The sequence below is a fragment of the Corapipo altera genome, unplaced genomic scaffold (assembly GCF_003945725.1).
Source record: "Corapipo altera isolate COAL_440 unplaced genomic scaffold, ASM394572v1 0, whole genome shotgun sequence".
Taxonomy (NCBI): Eukaryota; Metazoa; Chordata; class Aves; order Passeriformes; family Pipridae; genus Corapipo; species Corapipo altera.
In genome coordinates this window covers 81,182,259-81,209,045 of record NW_020884872.1, presented here as the reverse complement: position 1 = coordinate 81,209,045, position 26,787 = coordinate 81,182,259, and the positions used below count along the sequence as shown (strand labels likewise).

At 41.1% G+C, this 26,787-nt stretch overlaps 1 protein-coding gene across 3 annotated transcripts; it reads left to right on the top strand.

The window, feature by feature from the left end:
• The first annotated feature begins 1,533 nt into the window (after positions 1-1,533).
• Positions 1,534-26,543, top strand: MTNR1B (melatonin receptor 1B). 3 transcript variants are annotated; one of them, XM_027649428.1, is made up of 2 exons: positions 1,534-1,750; positions 25,533-26,543. In XM_027649428.1, the coding sequence occupies exons 1-2, from the start codon at positions 1,534-1,536 to the stop codon at positions 26,399-26,401; spliced, it is 1,086 nt and encodes a 361-aa protein (XP_027505229.1). In that variant the 3' UTR covers positions 26,402-26,543. The 3 variants fall into 3 exon arrangements, with proteins under 3 accessions (XP_027505229.1, XP_027505322.1, XP_027505409.1); XM_027649521.1 differs by lacking the exon at positions 25,533-26,543 and adding an exon at positions 1,843-2,343; XM_027649608.1 differs by lacking the exon at positions 25,533-26,543 and adding an exon at positions 1,947-2,208.
• Positions 26,544-26,787: the final 244 nt, after the last annotated feature.

Genomic DNA, 26,787 nt, shown 5'->3' with positions numbered 1-26,787 from the left:
CTTTAAAGAACAATAAGCTGTTTCTAATTTGAAAAGAAGTCCACACAGTAATTTGTAGCACTTGGATTACAGCAGTGCACATTTGTGTAGATGCAAGTCACGAAGAAGCAGTGTGCCATAATAAGTTATTTGCTGTTATTTGCACAGAAACTTGCCCTGTTTTTCCAAACTGACTCCACAAGGCAGGTTGTCTCAAGATTTAATTCTTGAAAAACTGTGGAGCATACCTTTCTCTGTGTTGAACAGACACAAAGAGGACGACTCCAGCCACACAGTAACCTCTGTGGCAGGTGTAGCTCCTGCATCATTCTAAAAAGTGGAGCAAAACTTGGAAGCGGTACGATACAGTGTGGCCTGGATGGCCTGAAAACAATGCAAAGTAGGGCACAAAACCCTTCCGAGTTACGCCTGCCGAGAACAGCCATAATTGCCCTAATTGCCAGCACACGCTACGTGAAACTCCGGTGATACACTGTCAGTGATGACGGCTATACAGAGGAACGTGGTAGCTATGTCTGGAAGCCGGGCACGGAGGTAGCTATGCCTGGAAGCCGGGCACGGAGACACGCAAGCTCTGCTCTCCTCTGTTGTATTCATCTTGTTTATTTACTTAATGCAAATGAGCACAAGGCATCTGCCACTTTGGGGGCCCAAAGGAAACTGCATGTTTCAAGGGTAATTTCAGAGTGAAGTCCACCGATGCCCTACTTAAGCTGCTCCTGCAGCTTAAAAGGAAAATCCCTCGAAACGTCCACAGTTTCCCAAGCCGACATTGGTGCGGACGCGTCCTGTCCGCGGCGTTCGCAGTTATCTCCTCACGGGCACTGCCCTTAGTCTCGGCCGGACGGACTGCTGTGTTCAAACACGAGGCACAAGGCCACGGCGATGGAAGCGTAAAAGCTCTTCAGATCCGCAGCCAGGCCGACAGGAGCAATGTACCAGGACACCCGTCCGGGCGCGCCGCGTGCCTGGAGGCAGTGAGAGTGGGGGAAAGGGGGGGATCTGGCCTTGCGCTGCCGGGAACACCGCGGTCCGAGCCGCAGGGGAGGGGAAAACCAACCAAACATCCCCCGCCCGAAACAATACACAAACAAACAACCCCCAAACAAGCACTCTTCCCGCGGAGGATGGCGGATGTTCGCGGCTGAGCCCGGCGGCGGGAGCAGCAACGAGGGAGAGAGGCTTCTCCGCCGCTCTCGCCTCACCCCGCGGCTCTCCGGCCCCGCAAGCCGTCAACAGGCTTGGCCGAGCGCAAGCCCCGCGCTGCCCACGGATCCTGCCCACGGATCCTGCCCCCTCCTCGGCATCCCTGCCGCCGCCGGCCCCACCCTCGGCAGGCGTGGCCGTGCCCGCCCCCGGGCTTCCCCCACCGCCCGGGAAAGGGGAGGGGGTGCTGGGTCCGCCCCATCCCCGCCCCGTCTCCGCCCTTCCCGGCGGAGCAGCCCCGGCGCGCCCCTTAAAGCCGTTCCCGCCGCCCGCGCGGGCAGAGTCCGAAGGGCTGCCGCCAGGAGACGCCGGGACGTGGTGTCCGCGATGCTGGAGAACGGCTCCCTGAGGAACTGCTGCGACCCAGGCGGGCGCGGCCGCCTCGGTCTGGCGGAGAGGGAGGCGGCGGCGGCGGGTGCCCCGCGGCCCGCCTGGGTGGTGCCGGTGCTGTCCAGCGTGCTGATCTTCACCACCGTGGTGGACATCCTGGGCAACCTGCTGGTGATCCTCTCCGTCTTCAAGAACCGCAAGCTCCGGAACTCAGGTAAGGGTTTGACCCCTGCTCCCTGACCCGGCGGCGACAGGGAGTGGCGAGCGCCTGAAGCCCTGCGTGCACCCATGCCCTGCCTCTTCCAGCTGTCCCGAAGAGCCCAGCCTGCTTGTGGAGTCAGGGCGGGCCGTCCGCTAATTGCGGGGGACCAGAGCCCCCTCCATCTGTACTTGCCCTGTCGTGTGTGCAGGAACCCCCCCAGGCGCTCAATCACCCTTTCCAGCGCACCGACCACGTGCTCCCCTCGGGCCGTGCTCCGTCCTGCCTGGCCCGGGAGCGAGGAATGCTCCTAATGAAGCACTGTGTGCTCTCTATGGAGCTCCCGAGGAAGGGGAATCGGTTCCATCCGCTTAAAATACCGGAGACAAAGAGGGTACCCAAAGCGGTCGGAAGAAAAAAAGAAGGAGTTTTTAAAACTTGCTCAGAAGTCCTGAAGATGCGGTGCTGTACATGCGCGGGAAAGCAGCTCAGCCCGCAGCCTGCATCAGAGTTCACGGTACTCTGTCACGAAATCGTCTTTCTTCGTCTCCTCGCTTCATATCCTTCAACCAGCTTTGCAACAAATAAAGTGGGGTGTTTTCTTTGAATCATGTGTATAGTTTTTCCTTGTGTGTGCTAACAATGTGGCTCTGCGGGTTTTATTTGCTAAACTTACTGGCTTTCTCTCCTCATCTCTGCTGGGCTGGTTACACGTGTCTCAAACTATAAAACTCCGTAGTTAAGCACTCGGATTTGCCTCCCGGCCAACTTCCCTGATTCGCGTACCTCCCGCTGTGTTTGGATGCTAGACCCCCCCCACCCTCCTCCCACCGTCGATGGTGCCGGTTGTTCACCGATGCGCAGCGCAGGGATGCTGCTTGCACATCTGCACTCGACTGACTGCTGGGTGGTGGTGCAGTATAAGGTGCTACTCCCGAAATAGTGGTGTATCTACTACAGTTCTCATAGGACCAAGCAGTTCCCGGAACTGTTCCCTCCTTCGGGTCTTGAGTGCTATTCTTTGCCATGCGCACGCAGGTGGGGGTAACCAAACTTTGTGGGGAGCTGAGCGAGGTCCGATATGCAAGGTCCCCTGAGCTCTGGGAGCCAGCGGGCTCTGCCGTCGGTCCTCCGGGTGCTCCCCCGGCACGGGAGAGGAGGGGCGGATGCTGACTTGTTTCTCCGGGCGGGAGTTTGTTTGTTTGTGGTTTGTGGGGGGTGGTGGTGTTTGTTTTGGTGTTGTGGTTTCTGATTTTTTTTTTTTTTGACTAGTGTAGCTTCCCAAGGGCTGGCGTGTCTCGCTTGGGGTGTCTAGAGCTCCTGCTAACTGGGAGGAGGCGCTCATTCGCCCTTGCTTCAAGTTATACCATACATAGGGGCAGAAACAGTTTAGGGAGGGGTGAGTCTTGCTCTCCCTCATGGTTGCACGTCTAACTACAGGCGAGGGATGCCGGCGAGTCCCGTTTGCGTGGGGTTGAGCAATCACAGCCCACGGACCAGCGCCAAAATCGAAGACGTCTGGAAGGGTTGTTTGGGTGAGGTAGTGCCGGTCCTTTGGCTCGTGCTTGGGCTGCACATCCAAGGGGACCAAGCCGCTACCGAGAGAAGCAGAGCCATACCGGGGTCAGCGGCGCGGGCACACCCCGGGAGCCGGAGCCCTGCGTTCCCCGAGGGGGGCCGTGGCCGCCGAGCAGCGCCGGGCGCTGCCCCGGACAAGAGGAGCGGGGCTGGGGGCAGGGAGTCCACCCGTTCCCTCGGGACCCCCGTGAGTCACCGGCGCTCTCCTGGCCCCCTCGGCGCTAGAGGAAGGCGCGTTCCCGAGGGATTCGCGCCTGGGCTCCAGAGGGAGGAAGCACCCAGGGAACAGGCTCTCGCTGGAGAGGACGGCCGGCCCGAGGCATCAAGTCCCGGCTGTGGGGCAGCAAGACAGGGGCTCTCCTCTGAACCGTTTCCTTCGCTCAAACTACAGCAGAGGGGAGGGTTTGGACTGGAAGAGAGTGATACCTGGAAAAGTAAGTTTCAAGATACTGATCAAAGTGCTCTGCGGCATCCTAGGATCTCTGGGGGGGAAAAAACGGTCGCCTTATCTAATTCAAATGCCCACTAATTGATCTCCTTCTAGGATCATCCTTAATGCGATGTCACTGACCCCGTTCCAACGATCTCTTCATCTGTGATAAGTACTGTGAAGAACAGCAGGAAAATCCTTCTGCATAATCTTCACGAGGTTAAATAGCTTTTAAATTGCCAGTTCGTAGTTTTACATCAGGGAGAGATGGCTCTTGGAGGTGAAAAGGAAAGAGGATTAGTTTGGTAAATGTCCACAGAGGTCTTTTCAGGTAAAATTTCTTAAGGAGGGAGCAGAATGGAAGAGGATTGCAAACTGATGTGGGTGGAGTGATAAAGGGAATGGGGAAGCGGTGGAGAGCTAAGGCAGTACATGGGAGCCCCTAGCCTCCAACAAGGAAAGAAGATGGACAAGGAGGTGGACTTGCAGTTTTCCTTGCTGAGGAAACAAGAAACTTTGTACTTGCAAGGGGAGTGAATGTAGTAGAAAGTGAAATGGTGAGGATATATGTCATGAAAGGAGTTAGGGTTGTAATAAGGGATGTCGGAGAGGGACAAAATGAAGTCAGTGGAATTGTTGTGACAAGAGACAGGGCATCCAGATGATCAAAGAGAAAAGGAAGACCTATAGCACTATGAGCACCCAGTTCCCTTTGAAGAAGCTAATGAAAGATTTTTCTTGGATAACGATGAGAATTTGGGACTTCAAATAAGTCACAGATGTATAAGGAATAAATTAACCAGCTTTGCCCACTTCTTTAGTGCAAACAGTAATCTTGCCTTCAGAAAGCAAAACAGGACTTTAGCACTTTTCTGGGATTTATCAACACTATTCTGTCCTAGACTTTACAGAGAAATCTGATAATTGGAAACAATGTGATTATACATCACTCTCCTGAAAATTAAGGCATGATCAAAAGTAAATCTATTTTAATGCTGTTATATAATGGGATGCTCAAGAATGGAGTGAAATAAAATGACCCATTAGCCTTTAAGCTGATACATATTATGCTCAGCAGGAGAGAAATGGAGAATGGGTAGGACTGGTGCTTCTAGACATTGCTCATTCACTTCTCAAACAGTGGGAATTTTGCCAGCCTTACAACAGAATGATTGTTTCAGATCATACAGAAGCCTCTTTCCCAGGTTTGAATTTGGTTTTAGGGAAACTTTGTGGAGACTCTTCCAAGTAATGCATAGCATAATTGCTATGAATCAATATGCTTGTCTTACATAACTGCACCCAGTCTTTCTGTGAGAGGCTGAGCAACTTCTGATCTCTAAAAGTGATTTAATTTACAGAAATTAATGCTTTTATCAGTTCTAATTTGGGAGGAGAGTAATTTCATCCAACACACTACAAAATGAAATAAAACTTAATATATGGAAATAATAAAATTAAATTAGCCTGTCTTTCTATTTGAAATGTCAAATGTGTTCTGAATTTTAAAAAACAATTATTGATTTTGTGCCCAGTTGAAGTTAGCTTTTAAAGTGCTAAACTTCTGAAGTGCTAAAGTTTACATGTGTTCAACCACCACTGAATGATCAACTATTGTGAAGGTGCATCAAGTCAATCAAAACCAGTAGATGCTTTTAAGAATTTCAGGATATATTCCTATAGCCATAGCTATAAACATAACATTATGAGGTGGGTTAAGAACCTGGTAGGAGGCACTCCAGAAGGTGGGAACTGGCAAGGCATCTCCCACAGGACAAAGATAAAGCAAACCATTTATATTTCATTGGCCTTAAAGCCAGCATAAAATCAGTGAGAGGTGAGAATTAGGCAAATTAACTCAATATCATTTCAAAGAGTAATGAAGACTTGGGACCTTTGACTTCTGGAAGAAGGTCTAATATTAACCTTGGTGCATTGCCAAAGAACACATTAGTGGAAAGTGATATTTTTAGTGCATTTTGTCAGCCTTCTTCACTCTCTGCAGTATTTTCCATTCTATATATAACAGCTAACGCAGCACAATGAGATTGTGATTTCCATTTGAATAGCAAGGTGCTGTTGCAACACAAATGAAATCAAAATTCATGTTTCTTTTACCTGTAAGAACATGGGTGTATTTGCATGTTTAGTTCTGTCTAATGTGTGTGTGACTGTAGACATAGACAATACTTCTCATACGTACATCTGTAAAAAAAACCACTTCTGAATGTAGAATTCTAACTTTGGTACTCCTCTGTCTACTAAATAAATGTGTTCAGCAATATAACCAAGTTTTGTAGTCTTTTTCCATGCTCTTTCCATAGCCCTCACTCCACATCTCTCTTACATAGCTGACAGTAAGTTTTCTCCGTTGCTAAATGCTTTTTTAAATTACTCTTCATCTCTTTGGTCAAACCAGTTCTCTTTCCCTCCTTTATTCCTCTCCTATAATTATTCCTGTCCACTGGGATAGAGGACAAGTTGTCTCCTGTGGTGGAATTTATCTCTTGGAAGACTAAATTGAGAAACCTGTTTCTGAACTTTTTCCGTTGGGCTCCCTTTATAATCAATGGAGAAAAATGAGCATTTTCAGGGAATAGTTAACCAATAGTTAACAATTTTTTTATACATCTACATTAAGATACCTGATTCAGCCCAAAAAAGTGTTAATGTCTCTCCACTAAAACCAAAGAGAAGCAGGAAGGACTGTCTCAGTGTAGCCACCTACAATTAGATGAAAAGAAATCAAATATGAAGTCAGAAGATATAATGTAATTCTTCTAGTAAATTGTCAAGTTTCATTTTAAAAATGGCACATTTTCCTCCTTCTTACTGCCTGTCCTCCAAGAGATCATATTGATTTAACTAAGACTGACATAAAAAAACCCCCAAAACAATACAACTGATATGTTCAATATGCTTCCAGGTTCCCGAAACCACTTGGCAAAATTGTATTTTAATATCAAAAGTGATGCTGACAAGAATATATTTTGATGAGCAGAGGATGAGATCCCACTCTTATGGGATCAGATTTGTACTCCTGACTTCTCGAACCCTGGATCCATGGACTTCTTAGTCCTGGGACTGTGTGTGTTTGGCGTTCATATTCTTTCTCATGTTCAGCTTGAAGCTGCTCAATACTAAGAAACTGATGGGAATATAGCTTCAATATTCAAATAAGGTCATGAAACTTAACACTTAAAATAAAGAATTTCTATCTCTGTGTAATAATACTGTGGTTCAAACCCATTTTTATTTTATTTTAACTTTGTGATTATTAGTTGCTAATTTATAGTGGATACTTTTATTTGTAGAACTATAACTGTCATTAACTTGAATGGATCATTTTTCCACCTGGTGAGAACTTTCGTGCAATATTAATGGAGATTAAGCACATTTACCTCTCTACCACACTAAACAAGCCAAATGTTTTTAGTTTCCTCTAATTAGCCAGGGTCTGAATTTCCCTATTTGTTTTAGGCCTTTTACATCACTTATCCAAACTAAATTAATAGGTCTTAACAAGAGAAAACTGAACTGTTCATAATAATGCAGGGGAAATACCACCAATACCTTCAAGAAAATATTAATGTTGTGTTCCACTCTGTCCTTTCCTGGATGGACAAAATAGACCTGGTATGCCTTGAAGCCACGTTTTCCTTTTATGTGATAGCATCATATAGATGGCTGTTCTTGGTGCACTCACTTGCTGATGCAGCTCTTCTTTTTCTTTTGATACACAATTATTCCTTCGGTACCTGACCTTATACCTCATGTTATTATACTCTATCCACTTTCTGCTCTTTTAGTCCTGAAGCAAAAAAAGATCTTGACATTTCCCTGTATCAATGTAGGCTCTCAACTTTGTATTATCACAAAATTTCATTAGTTGTCTTTGTGTTTTGTGACATAACACTTCTGAAACAGACAAAGTTACTTCAATGTAGGTTATCTCCCTCTGGTCCAACAGTTTTCTTTCATCACCATCCAGGCAGTGGTAGCAATAGACTGTGAGTCGTACTCTGGTGATTCCAAGATCCATTTAGAGCAACCTCTCAGGTACAGAAAGTCCAAGTCCAGCTTTTATTAAATAAAGATGATCAGATTTGTTGGTACAGCCACTTTGTGTAAGCTTTGTATAAGCATTGACTTTTATTCCATTTGTCTTTTACTGCATCTCTTATTTTCCTATTCTCTCAAGTTTGTTTCTCCAGCCTTTCCTACAATTAGGATGAGATTAAGAGCCCAAGGATTTCTTGATTCTTTCTTCCTTTGCAGCAATTCCCCATCTTGAACACAAGTGCCATGTTAGCACACACACTCTGTGGCAGAGGAATGAATCTTCCAGAAGTGGCAACACTGTTTTACCGTTCTCATTACTCCTTGACTAATTGCTCTTCTGGCTTACTGCAAGCACCATTCATGCAAACAGAAACAGCATTTGTGCAGCAAGGGAGGAAGAAATGGGTAGTAAAGTGTGGGAGCACCACAGCTGCAAGTGAGTCATGGCAACACTGCTCTTTGGGATGCATGTGGAAGCCAAGCTCTTTGCCACAGCCTGAGAGAAATCAGCACTTCCCTACTGGCAGTAAGGACCAGAGAACACATTCAGTCCCTTTTTAGAGGTTCCACATGTAGCTTCTCTGTCCTTTCAGAACAGATGACACTATTTCCGAGATAACAGATGTTAAAAATTCCTGCCATCAAGTATACTAAATCTCTCTGACGTTTTTATTGTAGATACGCTAATTCCTCACCTGCCAGCCTGCCTTGTCCCCAAGACCACCATTATTGTCCTCATTAAAAGCTCTAGCAAAATCTTTCTTCAGATCAGGAACCATTTTAACTTGATTTTCAGGTTCCCCCTCCCTGAGTAACTTGTCTTTCCTTTTTCCTTTTGTTATTGTGCTGAAAGAGCATTTTAGTCATTTTAGAAGTCTTCACAAAGCCGATGAAGTTTAGGGGGTTTGTCAGTTCCCATTTCATCAATTTTTGCTCTCTCTAGCAGTTTTCTTTGGCGGACATATCTTTTCCTGTTACTTCTAGCCTCATTTCTTGCCCGCAGTATCCTTACTGAGATGCTTTTTCCTCCATCTAAATCTGGAACTTTTTCTTATATTTTTTCCCCCTTTTGGATGCAACTTACAGAGAATATTTTTGTAACTTTATTATGAAGAAATGCCAACCTTCCACCACATTCAAGTCCCTAAGCTCCTTAATACAATTGATTTCACTTTCCTAATTAGCTGCTTTTATTTATCAAAATGTGCAAGCCCCTTTCTTAGTTATATCTGTTTTGTTAGTTCTTCCATTTAATTTAACCAAAATAATCCTGCTTGCTTTCAATTCAACCCTATTTTCTATGACAGGCCCTTCAGGGATGTCTTTGTTCTTTATGCAAACAAAAGCCAGGATATGTTGGCAAATAGACTCTGTATTGAAGAAATCTGCTGGGTGTATACCCACAATTCAGCAGCCGTTTGTGTGCTTACTTTCCTCTTTACATATGAGGACCTGCAGCGTCGCATTGTTAAATTGGTTCCGTTATTATTTTCCTACTAAAAGGAGATGTTCTCATCCTATTGCAGGTTTCTGCATACTTTCATGCACATTGTCTTTACAACTCTTCCTCAATGCAATTTTGGCTTTTACCAAAATAGATATCATTCTCTCTCTCTCTTGCTGTCTCTCTGTTTTCCCCCCTTTTATGAAGACAATAGACTTTTTGGTTAATATTTCTCTTCTCTGATCACTGGTGCAGTTCCACTCAAACAAAATTGTTTCCATGAGGTTTTATTTTTATTTCTTATTGGTTTTGGATCCCCTATTTTATTGCATAGGTTCCTGGCACTCTTTTACTGACTCTGCTGCTTTTTATATTACCCCTCCAGCTGAACTCCTCAGTGTTTGAGCTCCTATTTTCTGTATTTTTTGTCACCACCTTCTTGAAGCCAAAATTCCCTTGCCCTGAGCGTTAAATGAAGAAACTGCATGATTCCTTTCAAGTTCTCTTTCCATCTCTCAATTTCAATTTCTTTTTGTTCATTCTGCCAGATTGGATTGCAAGCTGGTATCCCATATGCTTAGGTGAAGTCTGTCCATGAAGATATGAAACCTCTTCTCAGAAAATACCACCAAATGATCAATACTCCAAATCTTTCTACATCACTTCTAGAATTATTCAGTCATGTGCCTGTGATTCATCTTATACTTCTAATTACACTTCTCTTCTTGGAGAGGAAACAGAATAAGTTCATCACCAATTCCATCCTCTTTTCTTGAGACTTGGTTCAAACAGCAATCAGATGAGAAAATAAATCTTCAAAGTTACTTATGACATAATAACTCTAAACTTTGTTAACCTGTTCATAATTCCAAAAGTAGAAGGCCAAAGTGAAAAACCAGTATTGTTCATTTGCAAAACAGGAAAATTACTTTAACAAAGGAAGTATCCTTCAGCAAAAGTAGGTAAATCTTGCAAGTAAATTTAGAAAAAGTGAAAAGCACCAAGCTAAGATTGTTCTAGATGAGAAGAAATCTAAAGAATACAGAATTTTAAAATATTTGGGAAGCAGAAAGTTTGTAAAGTAATTATGAGCCTAAAGGGATTGAAAGAAGCATTTAGGAATACAGAAACATCATAAAGTAGAAAAATAACTTCTCTATCAGTCTGCATCACAGGGAATCTAGATTAAGGTAAAATTGTGATCTGAGACAGGTTATTCTGCAGCCATAGGGTACTTTGTATCCTCCTTTGAAGCACCTGGCAATACCATATGAGATGATATCTCTAAATTATAATTTTCTTTTATCCTGTAAGGGAAGTATTCATTTTATTGACAAGGGAATAGGAATTTTATTGCCAAGATTGGCTCCAAGACACTTTTATTTTAGAATATAATGGTAAGTTCTATTCTACTTAGTAAATGGAGCTTTGGTGTGCTTAACTTTGGAGGAAATAAAATGATAAGCATTTCGTTAAGCTGCAGAAGTATAAGGGTTTTCTTGAACCTGTAATGGAAGAATCTAAGGGTACATTTACATTGTGTATTTCATTTGGCACAAGTCCACTCTACCTGTGTTCTGAGCAAAAGGAAAATCAAAGGACAGTGTTCGTGTGATGCTTTTCCTGCAACAGCATACCCAGGCTCTCCACAGGGCCAAGTCTAACATAGTCAAACAGCTTTTTTTCATTGTTTTTCAGAGTATGAATAAGTTTCCCTCATCTCCCTGAAATATCCAATACAAACATATTCTCAGATACAGGAAATTCAAAGGACCTCTTAGCAGCTGTATTATGGCAATTCCCATGTGGCTTAGCAGCACTCCCTTTCCTGCCAGCTCTCTCCTGGACTCTGGACTGCAGTTTCTTTTTCAAGACTCACTGACTGTATGAGGAATGACCTCTCTGCAGTACAGCTCTATTCTTGGACGGACCAGCAGAAGCAATTCAAGGATTCATGGTGCTCTTTGGCACAATCAGCCAAAAAGCTATGAGGCCAAACCTCCTCACGGAGCACTAGGACAGCTCATTTTAAAAGACTAGTTTTTTCATCTATTCTTAGCAGATATATATTCACCAGGTGACTTGAATCATTGTGCTGAGGATGTTATAGGAGACTATACTCATCTCATTAAATTGGTGACAACCAGTTCTCTGCCTCTAGGAGTAAATTCTACTCCAATTCAGATCTGTTATGAGTACCAGTATCTTCAGATATGCTCCAGGTTTTAGCTCTTAAAAGTTATCCCTTACAAGTGCATATTGGTACCTTGATGTAGACTGGCAAGTACATTGCCTTGTTCCCAAGAATATGAAAACAGCTATGTTATCCTGAGTTGATAAAACAAAGCCATTTTTTTTCCTTTGCAGAAAGTAAGAAATGCTATGGCAATTTTCATCTATTTAATTCTGTTTTTAAATCTTCCACCTTGATATGGATAAAACAGACTTCCTGACAGGAAAAACCAACAGAAACATATCCAAATCACTGTGGGTGCAACTCCACTGTCCTCCCTAACAACAGCAGCTCCTTTGGAATCTTTTGGGTTACTTTTGATCTCAGTATTGATAAGGACTGAGCTATTTTAGAGTCAGCATTTTCCTGACATTTCAGCTGCGTAGGCGACAGTTATGTCTTGGCATGATAGCAGATACCAACAGCCTAAACACATTCATCAAGTGACTAAGATCTTGACTGTTGGGATTATATTTTAATTATTTACTAATTATAGAGGTATTTGAATTCACTGCTTAATAAATGCTGCTTAAATTACATCTGGAGAAGAAAACCCTTCTGACAAAGTTACTAATTTTTTTCAGCTGCTTTTTACAGACTTTTTACAGATTGGTTTCAATACCTCTGTGAAGGCTACAATAATTTACACGACACTTCCACAAACATGGTCACCTTTCTGCTACAGAACAACATCTGCTCACCTGTTGTTTTAGACTGCCATATTTGCACAACGTAGGCAACAATTGTTGTCAGAAGATATCACATGCAGCTACTGGACTAACAGGAAAAATATCCACTTAATACATCAGCCTTGTAAATATAATTAGGTTAACTAATTGTAAGTTCAGAACTAGCACAGAATTGTAAAATATATCACTGCAAAGAAGACAGGAACCTATAAATGGCATCCTCATGTCTCTATGATTTTCTCCAAGCCTGAAATTCTTAGTGTCCTCTCATTCTAAAGCCAGGTCCATTTTTCCCAAGGCTTCAAGTACACATAGCATTTTAATTTGAGTTCTGTGAACTGTGACTTATGGTTCTTAAGAGTCTTGGGAATCTATATTCAAGAGACTAAACATTACAGCCAGCTTGTTTAAAATCAGTTGTTACTCATAGGAATGTACAGGGTGTAATTTTTAAATTGTTATGGAGGAAAAAATACTTGATTAATAGGGGTCTGGTATCTTTGTATGCCTTTGTCTTGTTACATTAGAGGTCACGATAGAAAGAAAATTTAAAATTCAAAGTCCCCTGCCACAAGTCAGATAGTACACTGTTATATTCCAGATGTTTTACTGGCATAAAATACAGTGTCAGAAAATGACTGTTATGCTGTGGAAACTAAGAGCACTTCTACTCAAGGACATAAAGCCTCCCTGTGATATTTCTAAAGTGACTGCAAAAGTACTTGCTATTATATTCACAGATGAGGTTACAGCCCATGGACAACAGACTGTTTTCTGCATAAGTTTTCATGTTAGCAAGATTTTCCTTTATTTTTTATGCTTTCTTTTGAAACCCTTAGAAGCAAAATTTGTAAAATGTTAATCAGATGTTGAAACAGGTCTTGTTAAAAGATGGTTTAACCACAGTGATTTACCTAGAAAAAATTATCTACTGGTAATTGGGTTAAAAAAGTTTAAAAGATTTTACCTAGGATTATGGTCCTGGGTATGAAACATCAACTACACAATTCAGAGTCCAATTTCAGTGCTGGACATCTGTCGTTTCAAAGTAGAGGAAAAATTAACTAATTTGAGATCCTGTAATTATGCCTTTAGATAATCTGAAAACAATGTAATCCTCTTTAATCACGCTTATTAAACACCTGGTAGGCTAGGACCATAAAGACTGTAAAACTTGCTGAACAGTCAGCTTCCTGGTTCAATATGAAGCAAGAATATCTGTTCTGCTTATTGAGAGCAAACGAAATATTGAAGCACGTGACCTTCAAACACAACATTCTCATGTAGCATATAAGAAAGTGATTTCCATTTGAGCCTGATTTAGTAAAAATTATATTGGTTTGATCCAGTTTGCAGGTGTATTCACACAGTAAAAGAGATGTGACTCAGTACATTACGCAGACAGAAGTCACCCACTGCTCCTTCTGGATCACAGGCCACCGGTCACTCATGGGAATAACACCTAGGACTCCTAGGACAAGGGATCAGTCTGAATGGCTAGCTGCAGCTCACAGTGCTCAAAGATCATCAAAGTAGCATGTGCAACAGGATCCTGCAACCTTGGTAAACTAAATCTAGTATGTGAGTAGGTAAGGAGGAAAATTCTAGCTGTGCTAAAGCCAGTAGGAATTGCTTTTCAAAACTGTTTTTGCTAGGAGCTGGTGTCTCCTGCCTCTTTCTGTGCAGCCCTCACCACACTCCACCCTCCACCCCTCGAAGTCTGTACCTTTCCTGGTCTGTAGATTTAGTGGTCTGTAAATGTTTGTTAGTCCAGATTCTCTGTTTGGTTCAGACCATTATGTCCAGAGACTGTTCAGATTCTGCTGTCACAAGGAATCAGAAGACACCAGGACAAACAAAACAAAGCCCCATGTGCTGTAATCTGCACTGGGATCTCTCCTGACCAAGCAACTCCAGCTTGCTGTTAATGAGCATGTCTTGTCTTTACATGCATAGTAACAGATATGACCTTAGACACCTTCTGCTATTTAGTAGACCAAGTAGAGCCCTCATCTGTTGCCAAATCAACAGCATCTTCCCTCTGTTCCCTAGTGAAAAGAGTAAATATCCTGTATACTTGTTGCTTACTAGAACAGGTCACCCTGAGAGGTTACTGAGTCTCCATGGCTGCAGATAGTCAAAACCCGACCGCACATGGCCACAAACAACTCCCTGTAGCCGATCCCTCTATGAATGGGAGGGTTGGACTAGATGATCTCCAGAGATCAATTCCAACTTCCATGACCCTATGGCTATATTGGTTGAATGCCTATGCCTACCTGTCACTCCTCATTTACCTGTCTCACCAATATCATGACTCACAGCCCAGCCAGAGCAGAGCTTTGGTCTACACATTTTGCAAGGTTTCTACTGGCTCTCAGAAAAGATCTTGATTCAGCAAATGATCATTACACGCTTTGTCTGTATTGAGTTGAAACACAAACCAGCTAATACTTCAGAAGAGAATACACAATGATTTTCTCCAAAAGCATTTTATTTATTCATATGTTCACATGCTGTTTACAAATCTATGAGTATCATTATAAGATGAATCATGTCAGTGTACTTTGCTTTAAGACCTTGTTTCCAAAAGAAGCAGATGGCACAGACTGACAACAGCTTCTCCAGACATTCATCTCCCCATGCATGTACAATGATGAGGCCTTCCAAAACCTCAGAACAAAAGGGGTAACACTTTTCCTCACTGAAAGATTATAAAGGCCATTTTCTTCAAGTATCATCTATTTTCTTCCTTGGTGAAAGGAAGGTGAAACAAGAAACAAAAGAAAGGAAAAGAAGATCATAATGAAGGGGTTCCAGAGGGTGTTAAAAGCATTTGCAACTTGCCAACATAAGTATTTTCCATATTAGATTTTCCCATATACTCTATTTACTGCAGTGTATCAGATCCCATTTTATAAAAATCCAGTATCCCCTACTGTGTCTTGGAGTTGAACATAGGAACACCTAAAAGTACATAGCAGCAATACTGGGCTTAAATTTGATTTCTTTTTGCAGATGTAACCAGTTGACATGTACATACTTTGCATGTATTTGTAGCATGACTCTGTAGCTGTCACATGCTGCGAGTCCTTCATCTGAAGCCCCACAGAGTAGTTGAGCAAATCACTGTGGAAATTACCACTTGCATGTCTTTGTTTCTGCAAGAGGAGATCCCAACATTTATATAAATCAGAAAGTTCTGTTCTGTTTAAACGGGTCTACAGGGCAAAGCTACAAGATGCACCTTGTCAAAGATAACCAAACCTCTTGGCTGAGTATGTCCCATAGTCTGCAACAGTCCCAATTTTATTAATTTCATATACCTGTCTGATAACTTAAAACATCTTCCATAATATCTTAGACTTATATTTTAAAATTGAACTATTTAACGTCTGAGAGCAGTTGTTTGTTTTGTTGTGTTTTTTTTTTTAATTCAGCTAATCTGCTAGTAAATATTAAAATAAAACTAAACACAAATCAAACAGTTTAACAAAACGAAACATGGTTTTAGTTTGAACAGAATTATTTTCATTTTTCAATTTCCTGTTCTCCTTTCTAAAACAAGGTGGAAGTTAAGTTATTCTAAGGACCTGAGCACTGTTTTGTTGCTGTAACAAAGGAAGAAACCAACATCGTTTCCTTTGACACAAATTCAAGCTAAAGACAGTAGCAAAGATGAAGGTAATAGAAGGTAATATTGAAGGTCATAGAAGATGAATTAGCCTTTCATACAATATAAATTAATATCTGCCAGGGCATAAAAATTTTCTACAGAGTTTTTAGGAGTCAAATATCCTTCCTTGGTTTGCTTCCACACTTCAGTCTTTTAAAGTTGATCTGAAACAAGCTTTAGGGCAGGTTTTTTGTCTGCTTTTTGACAAAACAGCATCCTACAAAATGCAACATATTTCACTTCTTTCTTCTATGACATGCCATAGAGTATTGAGAGTGAAAAAAAGTTATTAAAAATTATAGGTTACCTAGCTCTTTATAGTATCTAACTAGATTGCACCTGTTGTATTTTACAGCTTTTCATATTAGCCCTTTTGTCAGCTGTAAATGAGTTTTCATACTTGCAGTTGTACATGTAGGTTTCCTATTCTTTCTTGGTTGAAGCAATCAACAGCTGTGATTACTTCAAGAGAAGAAAATTAAGCTTTACATAGTGGCAGATACAGGAAACACTATTTCTTTCATAGGCCAGTGAAAAAACAGTCTGCTTTTGTTGTTATTTAATATTTGTGCTCAGCAACTGGAGGTTTTGAAGCTGAGCTGCCACTGGTGCCCATAGCGCTAAGCACTCTAGGTAAAGGTCTTAGCTTCACTCCCTGCGTGAAAAGCAATGTTACCCTAGATAGAGACATTTAAACTGAAAGAGGGTAGATTTTAAACCAAAGAGGGTAGACTTAGATTAGATACTAGTAAGAAATTCTTTACTGTTTAACGTGATGAGGCACTGGAACAGGTTGCCCAGAGAAAGTTGTGGATGCCCCATCCCTGGCAGTGTTCAAGGCCAGGTTGGATGGGGCTTTGAGCAACCTGGTCTAGTGGAAGGTGTCCCTGCTCATGGCAGGGGGTTATAACTAGATGATTTTTAAGATCCTTTCCAACCCAAACCATTCTATGATTCTCTCAGCAACAACATGGTTTTTGCCATCCTAGACTACTCTGAAGGTAAAGAGCCTGACTTCAGTGTTAGGGCATGGGTATAAGGGATCTTCATCCCTGAACCTGCTACAAAATGCAGCTCAGTTGCAGGTGGCTGGACAGACAGAACAAGGTTATTGCTCCTTCAAACATTTAGTCAACCAAACCAGGCTAGTTGTATAGAGTGGCTGGCAAGGTTCTGAATTGCAATGTCACATCATAGCACTCAGACCACCACAACAGAGGACCCCGAGCTGTGCTTCTGCATGGTGTCACTAAAACCTATTGTCCCCATCACAGAAACAGCTGTATTGGTGCAGACCAAGGGCATAGCTAGCCTCATGCTCTGTCTTTAACTGTGGATGTAAGCAGCCACTGAGGAAAAACAGTGAACAGAGCAACCCTGTGCGATACTTCTGTATTCTTGCCACTTGTGATTCCTTTCAGCTCAAAGGGTTCCCTGAACTTACCATGCTATGTCTGTTGAGTAACCTTCAACTGGTGTTTCTTACTTTTCCAACCTTCTCTTGAATACAAGTAAAATTTTGACAACTGCAAAATCTGTTAAGGATTTATTATCTATTGCTGCAACCACCCCCTTTTATTTGCTTTGAATTCAACTAGCTTTGCTTAATAGCTCTAGCTCTTCTACTGGCTTCATCCCTCAGTACCAGTATATCACTGTGGTGTCATTTTGGAGCATCATGCTGTACTGGTGCTGTCATTTTTTTCAGAGTGTACCTAACAGAGGTGTATTATCTATTAAAGAAGAGTAAGAGCAAGGTTCATAAACCTGGAGTGTTCTTTTAATGTGTCTTGGGAGAGTCCCCCTATCTTAGTTTCTCACCTGTTAAATCATGAGAAGGATTTTCAATTTTAATTTTTTTTTTTGCATACTGATGAAGAGCACTCTACAATACAAGTGATAAGGTCTGCATTCTGATTATAAGCTGAAATTCTTGAACATAACCTAGAAAGAGACAAGCACAATAACCCCAGAAGAGCAGCAGGGCTGGTGAGTAGGGCACTGTCTATGGGGAAGTGGACTATGGGAGACATAAGCTCAAGTTCTTTTTCAAAAAAAGGCTCTTCTACCATGGAAGTGTCCTAACTACTAGGCAACTGAATTCTCTAGTAGTTGAGTCTGTCTTGCCTTTTCTGCTGCCCCTTTTATCTCTGAGAACATCCAGTACCAGGAAAGTTCCTGCAATCTCAGAAAGTATCAGAAGCCCATAAAAGTATTTATCATCCTGTAAAATGTACTATCTGATTAACGATCAGCATTTTGCTCCGGAAGAACCCACCACTTTCTTTTGCTTCCTGCCCTGTTGGACGATGCAATGTTTCTGCTGTGGCTCATACACCAGGTGGCAACAGAGAGTCACCACTGTCCCCATTCACACCAGAGGGAGCCACAGGAGAGGAAAATTACACACCTAGGAATTAGAAACCTCAAGCCTTTATACTAAGTTTTTAACAGCACAACACTTTTGCACCTGTGGTCTATTAGCAAACTCAAGGCAGCAAAGTCACAGCAAGGACTGGTGCTCCCATATTTAACGTGAGGGAGAAGAGTGAGCACACAGAAAAAGCAGAGGCTTTGTTGTGGGCTGTGTTCATACCTGGATGCCAAAATGATGATCTCAAAAACACATCAAACAACATTGCAACCTGGGTACTTCTCTTCAGCAAGACTGTACTGACACCTGAGAGCTCTGCTTTATAAGCTAAAAATTCAGCTCCTGCAAATGTAGCTTCCAACTGGTAGTTGCAGATGTAGGGCCAAGAACACAGGTCTATCCCAGCCCAGGAGTCTGCAAGTCACAAAGCCAAAATCTCAAGGTCCTTTTTGCATGCTATGCTTCTGTTCTTGGGAGTCCTGCATTCTTCTTGGGGTCATTTATCAATGATCTGGACAAGGGGATCAAGTGCACCCAGTCAGTTTGCAGACAACACCAAGTTGGGTGGGAGTGTTGATCTGCTGGAGGGCAGGAAGACTTTGCAGAGGGATCTGCAAAGGCCAGATCAATGGACTGAGGTCAATTGTATGAGGTTCAACAAGGCCAAGTGCTAGGTCCTGCACTTAAGTCACAATAAGCCTAGGCAGCTCTACAGCCTTGGAGCAGAGTGGCTGGAAAACTGCCCAGCGGAAAAGAACTTGGGGTGTTGGTCAATAGCAGAACATGAGCCAGCAGTGTGCCCAGGTGGTCAAGAAGGCCAATGGCATCTTGGCCTGTATCAGCAATAGTGTGGCCAGCAGGATCATCCCTCTGTACTGGGCACTGGTGAATCCCGTGTTCAGTTTTGGGCCCCTCACTCCAAGAAAAACATGGAGATGCTGGAGTGTGTCCAGAGAAGGGTAATAGCACTGGGGAAGGATCTGGCCCACAAGTCTGATGAGGAGACGCTGAGGGAGCTGGGGTTGTTTAGCTTGGAGGAGGCTCAGGGGACACCTTATTGGTCTCTACAACTACCTGAGAGGAGGCTGTAGCCAGGTGGGGCTCAGTCTCTTCTCCCAAGTGACAATTGAACGGACAGGAGGAAATGGTCTCAAGTTGCACTAGGGAGGTTTAGATCGGATATTAGGAAAAGTTTCTTCATTGAAAGGATTGTCAAGCACTGGAACAGGTTGCCCAGGGAAGTGGCAGAATCACCATCCCTGGACATATTTAAAAGAGATGCAGATGTGGTACATGGTTTAGTGGTGGACTTGGCAGTGCTGGGTTAACAGCTAGACTTGATGATCTTAAAAGGTACTTTTCAACCTGAATGATTTCATAATTCTACTCCTAGTGATGACTTTTGCTTTGGACATATCACAGGAAAATTATATTCACCAATTATTCTAAACAGTTTCATAGAACACACATTTCCTAAAAAAGAAATAACCTGAGTGTTTCATAAATCAAAGACCAGCTTTGATTCACTGTTTATGTTTTTGCTAGAGTCTCTAAAATACACTGTTCTAGTGAAAATATATTGCTTCTCCCTTTCCCTTACATCAAAGTCTGCAGTATATCCCACTAATACCTGAAGTCATGAAACATAACTACAAAAGAGCATATCACTGCTTTTAAACTGTCATATTCAAAGAAAACAAAAACCCATCTGGCACTTCTTTGGAGCATTATGTTAAACCTTCTGTTAGCAACACACTGTTGAACATCATACCAGATTAACATGTCTCAGTAAATCAAAGATTACCCTACGTCTTGGCTTGTAATGTCACAGGGAATTCGAATGTCAGTGTGTGAAAGACTTACTTCTCTGCTCCACCTGCTACCGGTGTCCACTTCCAGTTCTTTTGTTCCTGCTGATATGAATGGAGTTTCATCTGAATTAGTGTAGCAGGTTCTATTTTTTCTGATGGATTGTGAGGAGACAAAAAAGTTGACACAGGTGATTTTAAACAGATTTAAAAATTACCTATTTTTTTTAAAAAAATCAAGATCTACAAGAGCTTAAATACTGTAAAAGAATACTAATTAAAGAAGTCAAAATTCAAGACAAAAATCAGTAGGAAGTAAGAAGCATCAGCTTTTCTGCAGGAGCAGCTTATGTCTCTCTACATGCCGTTTAAGCCATTAAGCTGTGTTAGCTGAGTCACTTTCAAAAGAATAACAAAAACCTACCCAGGCCTACCTGGGTAGGCCTGCCTGCCTACCTGGTACCAATTCTTCAGTCCCTCCAGAGTCAACATTTCCCTTCAATATTGAAAAGCAAGACTTAAGAACAACCCCCATAAACAACCCTGAAGCAAGCTTCAAGAATCATATGAATTGAGGGCCAGTAGAAAACATGATAGGTCAGAAATGCAGGTGTCACTGGCAGCATCAAGAATCAGTAATAAGGTGGCCAGGACTCCCATTTAAAAGCCACATCTGAAAGGTTAGTGGAAGTCCTGGCTCTGAAAACATAACCTTCTAATTTGTTATGTAATTCTTCCATAAAATATGCCAAAACTAACTCAAATTTTGAGAAAGATAATCAGCAGAATAAGTATGGACATGGATATATATAATGAAAAGCTCCAGGAGTGGGACCTACTACACAGTTCCATCACAGTTATCATCTGTTTTGCCAAAATCCTGAATTCTGAATTTGTACCTTACTCAGGTTTGCACTCAGGATGGCACTCAGAATAATCTGCTCCTTAAATGGAGATTCGTCCTTGGTTTCAATCTCAGGGGTATTCTTATACAAACAGGACTGGAGACATGGACACCTAAAGTCAATTTTATACCAATCTGCTCATAGTTGAGTATGCTCTTGTTTTATCTGGTCCAAACATTGAGACTCATTTTAATGAGGATTCAGGAGGTTCTTGAGCCTGGAAATTAAATTTAAGCCTGGTTCTCAAAAGGTGACATTGTACAAGAAAGTTCAAGACAATATAAATATCAGGGCTGCATAGTTTCTATTACTAAACAGTAATTATAGACAAGGGGAGATTAAAGAGGGGCAGTCATTGACTGAAGGACTGAATGCTTTCTTCCAACCGTAAGATGTGTGTCTTCACTCTCTATGCTGGTCTAGACTCAAACAATAGATCCAACAAGCCACTTGCTGTAGTGAATTCTGGCCAACAAGCCTTGAGATTCATGTACTGCTACTTCTCTTTCTGAAAGTAAAAGTTGTAGGCACTATGAAAGGGTCTAGACTTTGACTTCTGTTCTTTTACATCCAAATGTAATTCAAGTGCCTAATTTTATCCAAAGTAAGAGAAGAGTCTGTCAGTCTAACTTTTTTTGAGGATGCCTATTACTGTGAACTCTGCACAGAAATTATTGGCTTAATTTTATAGAATGATAGGACTCTTGTTTACTTCATTAAAGTCAAGATTTTGCCCTGCTTCCTTTAGTAAAGATAAATTCCTACAGGTAGTTTTCAGAGTGACATCACAGAGAAACTCATGTTCTCATAATTCTCAGCCAATACAATTATAAACAGTCCTGACTGTAAAAACAGGCAGGCTTTTAAGCCATAAATCCATTCCTTCTGAAGACATAGAAATAAACAGTCTGTAAAAGCAACTCTGAGTTCTCCTTTAAGGCTAGGACATGGAAATGGAAGAATAAAATAACTATGCTAAGTCACTGATCCTTGGCATTTAAAAAAATCTGCCAATACATTATAGTCACATTCATACCCTTTCTGCCTTACTGCCCCTACTCCCTACATCTGTTGCTACAAAGCATCCCAAGTCTGACAGTAGAAGATGAAAGGGCAGAGAAAATGCAACAGTCTGCACAGTAGACTGTGTAGAAACAATTTTTCTGTCTTAAAGCTAAGCACTTGTATGTTAAAGACAAGAATAATGGATGCAGAAGAGTACATACACAGGATGAACATGATTGTAGCCAGGGGAAGCAGATCAAAGAGGGTAACATATGCATGCAATGCATAACAACTTGTTAAACAAATCAGTAACAACCAAAACACCACCTGATAAAAAAATAAAACACCATGATATATAATTAATCATTTTAGCCAGTTTAAAACCAAACAAAGAAGAAAAACTTCCAAAGGTGGTTGGTGATTGCAATTGCTACTGGTTTTGATAGAGACATTAAAAGTCAGTTGCCTTTTCAGAAGGCAGATGCTCAGCCCTTAAAAGTTCTGACCTTATCAAAAAGTTTGTTCTATGAGTAAATTCCTACAATATCAGGTCATATCAATATTACAAGAGGGTGTGACAGTTCTCTTTTTCCTGTTAATTGGAGTAAGAAAACCGATATGCAAGAACGCTTCATGAAATATCGATCTAGTTCTGTTGCACCCAAAGTCACTATCAGAACTTACATTCTTTTTTATGCACTCAACTCTCTATATTTAAAACAGCACAGATGTGTATCTTTTTGAATCCTTGGCAAGATATTTGGCTTTTAGTAGTTACGGCTTGTAATTAGGGGTCTTTCCATTCCAGTGAACAAATGTTTCTTATAAATGAATGTAATTCTCTTTCTTACGAAACTGAAGTCTAGGAATAAAGTCCATTGGGTAAATTCCAGAAGTACCGACAATAATTCCAACTAGATGAACATTCTGTGCTTTCTATTTTGTTACAAGCACCAAAAAGTTACCTCTTTAGTTTTATCTTATGAATATAATTTAGGCCACTCCAAAAGTTGTGTCTTAGGTGTATCAAGGAGCATTTACTTTCTCCAAGCACCTAAAAGAAATCTAAGACCTTTGATTTCTCAATGTGTTACTTATGTTTTATGAATTAGAAAAGTTTCTCTCTACTTTTATAGACTATTCATTGCAGTAATATAACATTCAATTTAATTCTGCAGTCAGTCACAAAGACAGAAAAATATCATTGGATCTTACTTTCCAGTGCACAGTGTGAACACTCAACCCTGTAAACAGCCATAAAAGTGACAAATCACATGAGGTCTTTATAGATATTTGACCATTTTTCTTCTGGGTTGTAAACTAGTATATTATGGTTTTGACAAGTTCATTGCTACCTGTATTTATTCATTGCACCCGGAATTTTCAAGAAGTCATAAATTGCACACAAAATTTTGAAAATATCTCATTAAATGTACTTTACAGTAAATTTCTATATATGGTTGAAAGAGCCAAATGCCCACTCTTTTTCAATGGAACAACTACGTTTTAGATATAAGCTGATGCTGGAAGGCCTTAGAGTTTAGATTAATCTTGGCACACACCCCAGACTAAATTCTTTTTTTCTACAAAAGGCATTCTAAAACATTAAAAAAATATATTTTCTCCCTCCCTCCCTTCCTTCTTCTCTATCTTCTAATGTCAGATAAAGTGGTGAAAAAATGTAAGAGAAATTCTTGTTGCCATGATGTAAATACATTCTGTAAAGGTGCCCCTGCGCTTTTGTTAGTTTTGTCTTTTATCGTATTTACCATATGGCTAGAAGAGACCTTCACAGCCATATCATTCTTCCTATACTCAGAACAGGGATCAGCTTTATGTAAGCCAGTACTGACAAATGCTTATTTAATGTTTTCTTACAGCCTTCACTGGCAGACTCAAAGTGAAGTGTTCCCACACTTACTTCTTCTCGCCATTAAATTCTTTTCCTCAGTGCCTACTTTGAAATTTCCTTGTTGTGACTGAAGCTTGTTTATATTGACAACAATCATGGGAATAAATTATATCCTTCCTGCTTTGTTGATCTGATGTTTTGCTCAATTGCCTCCCTAGTTTTTCAATCTTTTCTCACAGATCATAAAACTATAGCTATGAAAACACTTGTGTAGCTTTTAAGATATATAAACCAGGATACTAAATACATAACAAGGAACCATCTAAAATAGGTTGTACACCACTCTTGAGATGAGTCATGTTTTGTAGGTACAGGTGGATAATCCTGCTTTCCGTTAAGTTCACTAGCTGAGGTCCAAGTTCTAATGATCATAGTTGTCCCCTACAGTGTATGGGAGACAGAGAGCTCCCCCTTCCTTAATTCAGGAATGTAAAGCAGATGTAAAGCAGACGGAGCAAACAGAGTAGACGTGAAATTCCGTCATTTTTTGATCAGTTTATTCCTACATGGTTGTTGCTTTTATGACTTCTATTTAACGACATTCTTAAAATGAAATGGAGAACTGCTTTGCTAGATGAGGACTAGAAAGCCTGAAGTTTGTAGAAGTAAGCATCTAACTGCTCTTTTCAAAAAATCATTATGTTTCATGCACAATTTTAAAAATTATTTAAGTCTTCTGCATATCTGTTCATGCTGTGAAGGACTTTCAGAAAAAAAAAATGAGTATGCAAACCAAAAATATATTTTATGCTACCTAAATGCCAAGAACCTGAAGTTATTACCTCTATTTGCTAGAGTAGAGTTCTTAAAGAATGATTTTGCATTTAATTTTTCAGGAATATAGTTTACTATCTCATTATTTTATCAAAATATCTTTAGATGCAATGCCCAGAAATTTCAAACTTATGAAAAGGACACTGTTTAAAGAGAGACAATATGGCTCAACCATATCACTAAGATTTCTTTGAATGTCATCATCAGGAAAAGTTCTAAAGACTCCTTCCAGGAATTTGAATACTTTCCCTTGCATGCATGCATTTTTCACTTGTATAATTAAACATGCCTTTCCATATAGGGTTGTAAAGGCAATCAACTCTTCCTCAGTCAATCCAATGGGAAAATAACTGCAGTATGGGTAGGCCACTCATGCAGATAATAGATACACTACAGACTACTGTGTAGCAACTTAGAGTACACATAAACCATCACGTCCTCCTAATCCCTACAGACTTAGTCTTTTTATGTCCTGCTTGATACTTGTTAAGCCTGTTAGTATTCCAGTGATAGGTTAGAATGGCATAATGGTTTGCCTACCCAGCACAATTTAGACTTTTTTTCCTTTTCATCTTATTCAATCCAGCTGCGGAGTTAGCTACACTGAAACAATTCAACACATGCTTATGTAATGTCTCACTGATGGTTATGTTTACTAAAGATAAAAATAGCAAGGAGGATACAAACTAGTCAGCAACAGATTTGAAACATGTTGCTGCAGATATTTCCATGGTGTTCTAAGTTGAATAGTGAAATTATTTCCCTATTGATCCTATATACCCACTGCTTGCTAGCATCATCAATAATTTAGCACTGCAGATATCCAAAATAATGTAACATATTCTCTTCTTTTTCACAACTGTGTTTGCTTTCTTACTTATGCCTATGTGTTTTTCTTTTCCCCCAGGTAATGCATTTGTGGTGAGCCTAGCTTTGGCTGATCTGGTGGTGGCCTTGTATCCATATCCACTGGTGCTCTTAGCTATTTTCCACAATGGATGGACGCTGGGTGAAATGCACTGTAAAGCGAGTGGCTTTGTGATGGGACTGAGTGTAATAGGCTCTATTTTCAACATCACTGCAATTGCAATAAACCGATATTGCTATATATGTCATAGTTTTGCCTATGACAAAGTGTACAGCTGTTGGAACACAATGCTGTATGTGTCCTTAGTCTGGATATTAACAGTAATCGCAACTGTGCCGAATTTTTTTGTTGGCTCTTTAAAGTATGATCCACGCATCTATTCATGCACGTTTGTCCAGACTGCAAGCTCCTACTATACAATAGCTGTTGTGGTAATTCACTTCATTGTCCCTATCACCATTGTGAGCTTCTGCTACCTTCGAATTTGGGTTTTAGTGCTTCAAGTCAGAAGACGAGTCAAGTCAGAAACAAAGCCAAGATTGAAGCCAAGTGATTTCAGAAACTTTCTTACCATGTTTGTGGTTTTTGTGATTTTTGCCTTTTGCTGGGCACCACTTAACTTCATTGGACTGGCTGTAGCCATTGATCCTACAGAAATGGCACCAAAAGTTCCTGAATGGTTATTCATTATAAGCTACTTAATGGCCTATTTCAACAGCTGCCTTAATGCAATTATATATGGACTTCTTAACCAGAATTTTCGGAATGAATACAAACGAATTTTAATGTCACTGTGGATGCCAAGGCTTTTCTTCCAGGACACATCCAAAGGAGGGACAGATGGCCAGAAGAGCAAGCCTTCTCCTGCTCTAAACAACAATAACCAAATGAAAACTGATACCTTGTAACTAGGTCATAGTCAATGCAAGAGTTTGACATGGAGAAAACCAAGAATAGAGTTGCAATGTTCTGGTCATTCCTGCTTACTTTTGGGGGGGATTCCATCTGGATAACAGTTTGTGACTGGAATACTGTCTTCTTGGTAAAGCACATAGCTCTCCATTTGTGATTTATACAAGATATCAATTGAAAATGTGTTTCAGAACTAAAGCAGCAGGTGGGTGCAAGCTGTTTTAGTTCTCAGAGCTGAATCCTGCTTCCAGACACATGAATGAGGTATTTTTTACGTCAGTGGGAGTTTTGCATTCTTTATAGAGTATCAGGATTCATTTCTTGGAAGGTGTAATGAAGGTACTTGTCTAGGGGTACAGCAGCTCATCAAGGATGTGAAGTG